Source organism: Drosophila ficusphila, unplaced genomic scaffold (assembly GCF_018152265.1).
Source record: "Drosophila ficusphila isolate 14025-0441.05 unplaced genomic scaffold, ASM1815226v1 contig_256, whole genome shotgun sequence".
Lineage (NCBI taxonomy): Eukaryota > Metazoa > Arthropoda > Insecta > Diptera > Drosophilidae > Drosophila > Drosophila ficusphila.
The window spans coordinates 473211-485163 of record NW_025064156.1 but is presented as its reverse complement, the minus strand read 5'-3'; the positions used below and the strand labels follow the sequence as shown (position 1 = coordinate 485163).

Genomic DNA, 11953 nt, shown 5'->3' with positions numbered 1-11953 from the left:
GTGTGTATGTATATGCAGTTGGATTTGGATATAAATGTATGTATGAACGTATGTGCGTTTGTGCAGTTCGCGCTCACGCCAAAAAAATGTTGGAAATGAAACACACTGAAACCAACAAAAGTTTTCCGCGTCGGTGGTGGATTTTAATGATTTAATTTTATTTACACGGAGGCCAACGGAAAACTTTTAATGTTGGTATATTTTCGCTGTGGGAAGTAGAAAATATTATGTATGGACATATGGAATATATTTGGAGATTTATGTATGTATTTTTGGCGGAAAATTTATTTAAATTATTGCCGGCGGGTATGTGTTGAGCTTTCGATTTTTATTTAGTGGACTGTATTGGAAAAAGAGGTGTGCTAAATATTTAGCGTAGGACTACAGTGACAAAAAACACTTTGAACTTGGGGGCCTTTTTTCGGCAGAACACTTGGAATTTTTCTCAGAAATTATTTTCTTAATGTTCACTTGGAATATTTGGCACACTTTACTCTTTTCGTTAACTTTTGGAATTTTCACTTTTTATTAAAGTTTGTATGTATGTGTACGGTTTTACTTTGATGTACGGGCCAAATGTACTAAGAAATTTTGTGCAAAGAGGAATTGAAAGAATATGGCGTCACGATCAAAGAAAAACGGAAAATGGAAGACTTGGATTTTAGAAAAAATCATGCAGAAAGTCAAACGAAACAGTGTTTTCGAGTGGCTGACATCAGACCGGCAAATTAGTATTGATCTTCGTACTTATCTTGCTGGGTCAATCCGGCTCGAAGGACCAAAAAATGAAGTGGTGGGGCGTCCGACTTTGAAGGCAGCAAACTCCTGGTGGGCAGCGACGGCTGGCGGTGTAAGCTGTGGGTTCGAGAAAAACACTCGACGATCGCGGAAAAGTAAAAGACTTGGCTCTCGGGTAATAGCGCGGACCGGCCGGGCGTTTATTCAAGCCTATGACGATTTTGGTGCTAACTTAAGCTATTCTAAGCTCAAGGAGAGGGAGAGCGGGAGAGGCCTGAACAACCTCCTATTATAGGAAATTTATCTGCGATTACGCTAAAGTCGCGAAGCCTCTGACGAACCTCACAAGGGGAGACCATGCACAGATCAAGGCTTCTCAATCCAAGAATATTTCAATTTCGCTTGATGAAAAGGGCATGAGGGCCTTCGATGACTTGAAAACCATTCTCGCCTCTTCAGAGGTTTTAGCATTCCCAGACTTAAATAAGCCTTTCCATCTCACAACCGATAATTTCAATTACGCTATAGGGGTCGTTCTCTCTCAAAGTGACGGCGGCAAGGACCGCCCAATCGCCTATATTTCTCGGTCTTTGAACAAAACAGAGGAGAACTACGCAGTAAACGAGAAAGAAATGCTGGCAATAGTATGGGTATTAAAGTTTATACCGATCACCAACCCCTAACCTTTTCGTTTGGTAATCGGAACTATAATGCTAAGCTGAAACGCTGGAAAGCGCGCATAAAAAAATACAACTGTGAGCTTATTTACAAGCCAGGCAAATCCAATGTGGTTGCTGATGCTCTCTCCCGCATCATCTCGAATGTAAACTACCTCAGTGCCGATACAGCCTCATCTTCAACAACGGACTCCGTTGCCACCGTTCACAGTGCGCTTCAAGACGCATCGGATTTAATTCCACATTTAGAAGCCCCCCTAAACGTATATAGAAATCAACTAGTGTTCGACCCTATGATATTGGATTACGCTCGCGAAGACCCACATGCGGGGTACGTACGCCATTTGATTTCGTTTAAAAGCGATACTTTACAGACTTCTTTGAAAAATTATTTGAAGCCGTTAGTGATTAATGGCATTAAAATTCCGGAAAACTATCTGCAACTTTTACAGACTTGCTACCAAGAAACATTTTTCGGATACAAAATCCGCCTGACCCAGAGGTTAGAAACAGATTTAGGAGATGAAGAGGAAGTTTGCAGGATAATCGGTGAAGAACACGCAAGAGCTCACAGAAACCCCAAAGAAATGAGGGTACAAATTTTATAAAAATTCTATTTCCCTAAAATGACCAGCCGGATTAAGGCACAAGTGTCTTCTTGCTCAGTTTGTAAATTGTTTAGATATGATAGGCACCCCAACAAACCAGAGCTTCAGCTGACCCCTGTTCCAACTTACCCATGCGAGATTTAGCATATCGATCTTTTCATGATCGAAAACCTAAAATTTTTAAGTTGTATAGATAAATTCTCTAAATTCGCCAAACTTTTCCCAATTGCATCCAATTCATCATTACATCTACGCGAGAGATTGACCGAGGTGCTGCATTACTTCACTGCACCTAAAACTATGCTATCGGATAATGAAAGAAGCTTACTTTGCCCAACCGTACTAAAATACCTGCAATCTTTAGGAATCGCCGTATACCACACGCCATCCCAGAAAAGCGAGGTAAACGGTCAGATGGAGAGATTCCACTCGACCTTTCTCGAAATTTATAGGTGGCTAAAGAAGGACAACCTCTGGGTTAACCTCTTAAGGTTATCGAACTGGTTTTTATAGCCGTAGACAGATACAACAACTCTGTCCATTCGGTTACGAACCGTAAATCAGTTGATATTTTTTCGACCGAACCTCCCGAATAAATTACCAAGGCCTCACAAATTTTAAAGAAATTACCCATGAGGATATAAGGGGATTATTACAACACTAGCAGAAACAACACTATCCACCGATAGGCTTAACAAAAATAGGAAAAAGCCTATCGTTTATAATCAGGGTGAAACTGTTTATGCCGTCAATAAACAAATTAAAAGTAACGACAGGCACCGCTTCAAACCCGAAGTGGTACACGAAGACCGCAGAGTAACCGTTAAGACCAAATCGGGGAAACTTTTGCACAAATCCCAACTCAAAAATTAATAACAAATGCCCTGAAACCGTTTTACGCCCTCAAATTCCATTAACACAAATAGAATAAGAACAAAAATATAAAACAAAAACAAAAAAACTAATACATAAAAAAAACAAACAGAAAAAAACAAACAAACTTGTAATACACAAAATTAGAACAACAAGTAGGGGAGATGTGGGGGTTGTGGGCATAGTTTTGTTTTTGGCTTATAATTACCGAACTAGTGCATATTATTTGGACATATGGGTATCTGTGTAAAGCTAGAGACCTAAGCTAACTAATTATGAAGAAACATACTTGATTTTGTCATGCGAAAAAATTTCATATGGACTTTTGTAAAATCGTAATTTTCAGCTAAAATTTTTTTTGGGGGGTTGTGGGCACCCTGGGAAAAAATGCTGCAAATGGAATATGGAAAAAAACCGCAACCAATATCAACAAAATGACAATTTATTTATTTCAAAGACTACATAGGCGTTATTCATCGTCGGAAACACAATTTTGACATGTATAATGACTGCCCCGCATGTCCACACATTTCGGATGAAAAGCTCGATCGCAGATGTCACAATTGATGGAGTTGGCTGCGGTCCTTTTCCAAGAGCCTAAGATTTCTACAAGAATGTTCTAGAGGGTTCCAAACAAATTTTGAAAACAATTTTACAAGAAATTGTAGGTAATAAAAAAATTTGCCAAAAAAAAAAAAAACGGGTGCCCACAACCCACCCAATTTTGGTGCCCACAACCAACTTTCGCAGACATTTTAAGAAGTAATTAAAAAATGTATTTGCATAAATTTTTTTGGTTCAAATCGATATTGTTCCATTTAGTATAATGCTTTGACTAAATAAAAATGCATTACACTTACCTTTTTAATCGATTCACTTTAATTGATACATCTTTGAATAAAGTTTCACCACCTTTTCCAAGCACAAGAAAAACCAATTCGTTAATTTCAAAAAGCAAACGCGTTCGTTTACTTTGATATTTGGCATAAATCATACATAGGGTAATTGCTTGCGAATGACATTACCAAAAAAATTCAATCTTCATTTTGTGAAAATATACGTAGGGGTGCCCACAACCGACCCATGCCCACAACCCCCACTTCTCCCCTAATAAATTGTCTCCAAGAATCGCGATCGTTCACATCGCAACAACTCTCCACATCTTCCAATATGATTCACCGGTCGTCCCACTACAACGAGGCGTGGTATGGCGCGTAAATGGAATGTTCAAACTGGCACACGTAATCGATCTGAAGCAAATACAACAGATGATCGACAGGACCACCAATGACGCGCTACTGATCGCCGATAACAGAATTGGATCGCTGTTAAACCATTACCTGGAGAAAGGTACAGATGGCATTGCTAAGACGACCACCACACACCGTAGGCCCCGTTCAATCGAGTGGCTAGGGTCTGCCTGGAAGTGGGTCGCTGGGTCACCCGATGCCTCGGACTGGAACACAATCCTTCAGTCACAGGATAACGTGGTCCGAAACAGCAACCAGCAAATCAAAATAAACACGAGGCTGTTCGATCCAACGCATGACGCATTGCAGAAACTAGACGACGTAATGGCTCGGGTGAACGCCATCGATGGAGACGTTCATGTAGCCACGGTACTGATGCAAAAGGCCATGATCCTCGCGAACCTGGTCGACGAAATCACGAGGGCCTGCCAACTAGCGAAGACATCAGTGGTAAACACCAACCTGCTGGACCAAAAAGAAGTGGAAACCTTGTTGGCAGAAACGAGCAGCCTACCCTACCAAAATGTAGTAGAAGCAGTGGAATTCGCACAGCCATCGATTTTAACCAATGGATACGTTCTGTCTATGCCCAAGGTCGTGGATAAAAAATACCGATTGATGCTTCTATACCCAACAATCAATACTTGGAAGCAGGTGGTACTGTAATTTAATAAATTAGCAATGGATCCCCTAGAAACCTATGCTGTATTGGGAAACTGCCTCTCCATTGGAAATACGACGGTTTGTCAGTAGAAAGACTTAAGGAAATTGGACGAGACAAGCTGCATTCCTAGACTGCTAAAAGGAGGCCACTCCTTTTGTGACTACCTAAAAGCTCTGCAGGTATGCACGTTATGCGTCGAGCATAAATGAACAAAATTCAAAGAGCAATAAAATTAATAAAGAAATATTGTGCGCGAGCCGGGGAAAAATTTTTTTGCCCAGTGTGTTTTATTCCAAGTGATTTTTACATCCAAGCATATATGCATGTATGCACATATGTATGTCAAGATCACAATTTGAAGTAAAAAGCCCAACATACTAATTTCACTATATTTGCAATAAACACATCATCCACTAAAATTCCGCATCACAAATCTATGCATGCTCTTATAATATTTCCAGCTGATATTGATATCCATTTTAACTCGGTGTTTTGCCGGCTCAAGGTTTGTGCCCTAATCGATTCGGGCTCCGATCAGAACGCCTATTCAGGCTCATTAAGCTTTCGTTTCGCCTAATTAACGCCAAGGTCTCCGGTTTAAATCAGACCGTTTCCGCCCAGTTCTCCAACCAAACCCGACCTGCAGCAAAATACAGCAGCTTATGTGCTGCCGGAATTAGCAGGCAATCTTCCATCGTGTCCAATTCCAAAAGACCCACTGTCTGGCTTGCCTAATCTTCCTCTGGCAGACCCAACGTTCTCTGAAGTTTCCTGATATTTTGCCATCCGTGCTGCTGAGCGGCACAAGAACACATATCTGCGGCACTCTCCTCGGTCAGGAAACCATTTTCGGTTGGGTGCTTACAGGCCCAGTGTCCAGTACACCAAACCATGGTCTCGGCGTTTACAACCCAGATCAGCGAGACGGCAGATAAAGAGTTAAATAAGCTTTTGAGGTCTTTTGGGTTTTGGGAGGTGGAAGATCTACCAATTAAAATGGTAAATGAGTCGGATTCCTATTGCGAAAGCAATTTCCGTCGAACTACAACAAGGGACCAGAGCGGTAAATACGTGGTAACGTTACCATTTCGCGATCCAGACATTTTGGGTCCAGTTTGGGGTACTCGAGATCCATCAGTTTCTCAGTTTCTTCGAAATGAGAATAGATTGAAAAGAGACTTTTCTTTAAAAGAGCAATACGACTCCGTCATTCAGGAGTATCTGGATTTAGACCACATGAAAGAAGTACCTCCGACTCAGGACACTCCGTCCTACTACCTTCCACATCATGCGGTCATAAAGCCCAAAAGTACCACTACGAAACTGCGAGTGGTATTTAACGCATCCAGCCCTTCAGCAAATGGGACCAGTTTGAACGATGTGCTTCATGCCGGCCCAGTCCTACAATCTGATCTAACGATTCAGATTTTAAAGTGATGTTTTTCCAATACGTCTTTAGTGCCGACATTACAAAAATGTATCGATAGATCTGGGTTGATCCAAAACACACGCCTTTCCAAAGAATTCTGTTCCGAAACAAGGAAGAAGAATTACGCGACTACGATTTGAAGACGGTCACGTTTGGGGTCAATTGCGCGCCTTTTCTGGTATTTCGAGTCCTCCAGCAACTGGCGAGTGACATCGAAATTCAATATCCAAGGACTAGCCATATTATTCGGCAGCATATGTACTAGGCATTGTAAGGAGTTGTAAAACTCCTTACAATTTCGAGTGCAGGGGAGCTGCATAGCAACGGAGGCGCTGTATTCAGAGGAAAAAGGGATTTAACGGCTCTCAGGACTTTGGACTCAATGCTGCGGTGAGTCTGCAGACTTTGGACCCAATAACGGTGAGTCTGCGGACTTCGGACCCGCGCAAAGAGGAGGGACCGTTAACTAACGGTACCGTTCTGGACTTTGCATCCGTTATAACGGTGAAGTTCTGGACTTTGTACCCGTTATAACAGTGAAGTTGGAGGACTTTGGACCAGCACAAAGAGGAGAGACCGTGAACTAACGGGACTTGTCCTGCACTTTGGACCCGATCACGCCACCGATGGAGGGAAACTACGGGACCAGGATGGCGTATAAAAGGAGGACGCGTGCAGACAGTCAGGACAGTCAAGTGAAAATCGTGCAACGAGATCGAACCAACGCGAGTGAAACCCAAGGAAAATACCAAGTGCCATTAAATCCGGAGTCAAGATCGCCGAGTCGAGAAGCCCAACGACGGTCACGTCTACATAAGCTGAGACTGCCAAGCTGAGATCCCAAGGGTACGAGGTAAGTTGTAGGGTGCGTCTACGAGTCTCGAAATCGACGAAGTTGGTGGAGTCTTGGCAGTGGATGTTGTGCGAAAGGTACCCGGCGTCGGTTCACATGAAAGAGTGAGGACCTGCTGAGGGCCAGGCCGACGAAGATCCAATGGAGTTGTGCGAAAGGTACCCAGTGTCGGTCCTCACGAGAGTGAGGACCTGCCGAGGCCCAGCCGACGAAATCCCGACCGACTTCAGGGTGGAGCGTGGAGTGTTGACTCCAGCAACGCTGCTTAGCCCTCCAGTAAGGTTTTCTGCTCAATATCCGCCAAGTTGTGAGAGACTCGTAGCGAGCCTAGTACGCGACCGGTGCCCGAAAGACTCGGCAAGGCGGAGGACACACGACAGGCGTGCCGCCGTAGAAGTCGACGTGGGAACCACTACCGGCGTCAGCGAGGGCGTTAGATTCATCAGCGATCGGAGCCAGAACCACGAATACTTTATTGTAAATCCACAAGCAATAAACCCAACCCACATATTCTAAATCTAACCTAACTCTGCGTTCTTCTTTGGTCTCGGGGTCACGCAACAATAAATTTGGTGGGACGAACACACAAACTCAACTGAGCTAGCCGCACGTTTACGTAGCGAGCGGAGACATAAAAAGCAGTTCGTTACATCTGGCGCCCAAGCGTGATACTCAGACCAAAGAAACCAGAAAATAGGTTTAGAATGGGGAAGTCCTGGTTATACAACCTTAAAAAGGACGATTTCCAGGCGATCGCAAGCGCCCTAGGCATCGAGCTAGAGGGCCTTGTAGAGGACATGAGGCGGACACTGGCCGAATTCATCGACCATTCCGAGCATGATCATGATGCGCTGGCAATTCCGGCGGCCCTGGAAAGGGATTACGCCAAGTACCCGTCGGTCGGCCTGAAAGTCACCGGAGCCGAGGGCCTGGTGCGCAGCCTGGACGTGAGCAGCATGCAGAACGCCGGCAGGAGCAGCAGCCGCGACCGACGAGAGAGCAGCAGGGAGAGGAAGAGCGACAACCGCGAACAACGTGCGGAGAATGACAGACCCGGACAGGATTATGCCAAGATCGCAAAACAAGTCAGGAAGTGGAGTTTCCGTTACGACAGGAATGAGAAGCCCCTGGAGTTCCTTGAACAAGTGGAGTGGTCGGCCATGACGTACGGGCTGGACATCAACCAAATTCCGAGGGCGATGCCGGAGCTCCTTCAGGGCAGAGCGCTAAAATGGTTCATCGCTAATAACAGGAGACCTGGGGCGGATTTAGCCAGAGCTTCCAGGAGTTCTTCTTGCCCAGGGGATTCATGAACAAACTCGCAGATCAGGTCAGGCAGAGGAAGCAGAACTACGGCGAAAGCTTCAAGGACTACATGGTAGACATGCAGACATTGATGCGACCCCTGGGCTTGAACAAGGACGAAATCTTGGAGCGGATTAAGGAAAACAGCACCCCGACACTACGGCTGTTTATCCGCCCCTACAGGTGCCAGAACCTGGATACCCTGATGGCATTAGCGGACGAATTTGAGGAGCTCGACCAGCAGAGGGAACGGTTCGAGCAAGAAAATGTCACAAAAGCCCGATACCATGCGCCGGCCACGAGGAGGGAATCAGCAGCAACGTGCAGGCGCTGTCAGGAGGAGCCAGACGAGCGTAACGCACGGCCGGGGTATGTGAATAATCCATCCCAGGCATGCCGGAGATACGGAAGCCAAGACCACTGGGCGAAAGAATGACGCAACAGAAGAATTGCATTCTGTATGAGATGCGGAAAAATAGGCGTCATAATCGGCGAATGCTGCGCACGAGCGGGAAACGCCAAGCGACCTCAGCCACCGAGGTGCGGCCAGGGATCGCAAGGTGCTGCCTCTCGAAACTAATGGGCGACCTGAAGGTGGAAGAGATGCAGCTGTCCGCCACAGTGCTCATAAACAAACGAAAAGTGAAGGCCACGGTGGACACTGGCGCCACGGCCAGCTTTATAAGCGAAGAGTTGGCGGTCGTACCGACGAGAAGGCAGGTGCGCATGGCAGACGGAAGATGCGGGAGCATCCAATCACAGCTGGAGATAGTGGTTGGTCTCGGGACGAGAAAGGTGTTGATGCAGTTATTAATCCTCCCAAGAGTGATAGACGCCCTAGTATTGGGCTGGGATTTCCTCACAAAAATAGGAGCGGAGATAAAATGCGCAGGACTCGAGGTGGCGATACCAGCAAGGAAGCGCAGACTAGGAATGCTGGAAGAAAGGCTGTCGGTGGCAGTGGTAGAAACACCAGAACAGTTTTCGGAAGAGGACATCGCCAAATTCCCGAAGGAGGAGCTGAAGAGTCAAGCGGAGTATCAAACATAGCCGTCCACAAGATCACGATGAAGGACGACCAGCCAGTGAAGCAGCGGTACTACCCAAAAAACCCCAAAATGCAGGGGGAAATAAACGAAAAGGTAGACGAGCTGCTGGAAAAAGGATGCATCGAGCCGTCAAGAAGCCCGTACAGCTCTCCGATCGTCATGGTAAAGAAGAAGACGGGAAAATGGAGGCTGTGCGTAGATTTCCGACAAATCAACGCAAAGTCGGTAAAGGATGCGTACCCGATGCCTATGATCAATTACATCCTGGATCAATTAAGGGAGGCACGATACATCAGCAGCCTGGACTTAAAGGATGGATACTGGCAAATACCGCTGGAAGAGAAGAGCAGGCAGTATACCGCGTTCACCGTCCCAGGAAAGGGTCTGTTCCAGTGGAAGGTGATGCCATTCGGGCTGCACTCAGCGTCGGCTACGTTCCAAAGGGCGCTCGATCAGGTCATAGGGCCTGAGATGATGCCGCACGCCTTTGCGTACCAGGACGATATTATCGTCATCGGACGGACGCTGGAGGAGCATAAAAGAAACCTGAGGGAAGTGTTCCGAAGACTGCGATCAGCGAACCTGAAGGTGAATGTGGAGAAGTGCAAGTTCTTCAGGAAGGAGCTGCAGTACTTGGGACATCGCATCACTGACCAGGGAATTGGAACTGATCCGGAGAAGGTAGCGGCGATAGCGTTGCTGGAACCCCCAGCCAACGTTAAGGAGCTGGGCAATACTTGGGAGTGGCATCGTGGTACCGACGCTTTGTACCCGACTTCGCCACGCTAGTCCAGCCACTAAATGCCCTACTCCGGAAGAAGGTGAAATGGGAGTGGACCGACGACCACCAGAAGGCATTCGAGGCAGTCAAGGCCAGGCTGGTCGCAGACCCAATCCTGGCATGCCCAGACTTCACGAAGACGTTCGTCCTGCAGACAGACGCCAGCGACTATGGGCTTGGCGCCATACTCACGCAGCATTCAGATCAAGGCGAGAGAGTAATTTCATGTTCAAGTCGCTCCCTAAATGGAGCGGAAAGAAATTACTCTGCAACTGAAAAAGAATGCTTGGCAATTGTATGGGCCATAAGGAAGTTGCGGAAATGAGAATCAAGGTGGCGCAGAACCCGAAAAAATACCCGGATTACATGCTGGAAGGCGATCAGATGTATCGCCACATACCCCGCAGGGCGGGGAACGAGGACGTGGTCGCGTGGAAGCTATGCATACCCAGAGGATCAATACAGAGGGTGATAGCAGAAAATCACGACGCACCAACAGCCGGTCACTTGGGCAGCAGGAAGACAATCGCAGGAGTGACTGCGAGGTACCACTGGCTGGGCATGCACAGAGACATCAAGGCCTACGTACGTAGCTGTGAGAGGTGCCTGAAGTACAAGCCGAACCAGCTGCAGGCGGCAGGCAAGATGTTGACGCAGATTCCCGAGGAGCCGTGGGCGACAGTGTGTGCCGATTTCGTCGGCCCACTGCCACGGTCAAAACACGGGAATGCCATGCTGCTCGTGCTGGTGGACCGAGTTGGTGCCGATGCGGAAGGCGACCACGGAATCACTGCAGAAGGCGATAAGGGAGAGAATCGTCTCGAGGTATGGCGTCCCGAAAATCCTAATCACGGATAACGGGGTGCAGTTTACCAACAGGTTCTTTAAAAAATTCCTGGAAGAGTTGGGTGTGCGACACCAGTTTACTGCGCCATATATGCCTCAGGAAAACCCGACAGAAAGAGCAAACAGGACAGTAAAGACGATGGTCGCCCAGTTCGCGGGGGCCGACCAGAGGACCTGGGACGACAAATGGCCAGAACTACAGCTGGCGGTGAATACCAGTATAGCGGAGTCCACGGGTTACTCGCCAGCGTTAGTCACCCAGGGTCGAAAACCCAGGCTGCCAAAAGCTCTTTTCGACGAGCACACAATTGGGACCGGAAAGGCGACACAAGCACCGAAGGAAAATGCACAAAAACTTTCGGAAACTTTTGAACTCGTCAGGCGTAACATGGGGAAGGCAGCGCAGGATCAGGCACGACACTATAACCTGAGAAGGAGGCCATGGACGCCGAGGATTGGCGCAAGGTCTGGGCCAAAGAGCACCACCTGTCTAAAGCAGTGGAAGGCTTCGCGGCGAAATTGGCCCACATATATGACGGGCCATTCACAATCACTAATTGTGCGCGAGCGACTGGAGCGCGAGAAGCGGGACAGAGGAGGGTACTTTGGAGCGCGATAGCGGGTCAGAGGAGGGTATATACACAAGCCGAGAAAAAAAACGCGACCGGAGGTCAGCAGCAGCAACAACAACAACCGCAGCGGCAGCAACAACAACCGCAGCGACAGCAACAACAACCGCAGCGACAGCAACAACAACCGCAGCGACAGCAACAACAACCGCAGCGGGAGCAACAACGGCGGCATCAGCAGCAGCACAACTACAGCAGCGGAAACAACTCAGGCCGAGGCGGAAGGCCGCGGCCAGCGGAACAGCCAGGGG

At 47.2% G+C, this 11953-nt stretch overlaps 1 protein-coding gene across 1 annotated transcript; it reads left to right on the top strand.

Moving 5' to 3' along the window:
* Window positions 1-9686: 9686 nt before the first annotated feature.
* LOC122319859 (uncharacterized protein K02A2.6-like) lies at window positions 9687-11692 on the top strand (the record flags this gene model as incomplete). The annotated part of the gene is given in 4 exon segments (XM_043207657.1): window positions 9687-10173; window positions 10176-10444; window positions 10537-10908; window positions 11003-11692. Coding segments are annotated over 4 exon segments (1818 nt in total), but the record flags the coding sequence as incomplete, so codon positions are not given.
* Between the last annotated feature and the right edge of the window lie 261 nt (window positions 11693-11953).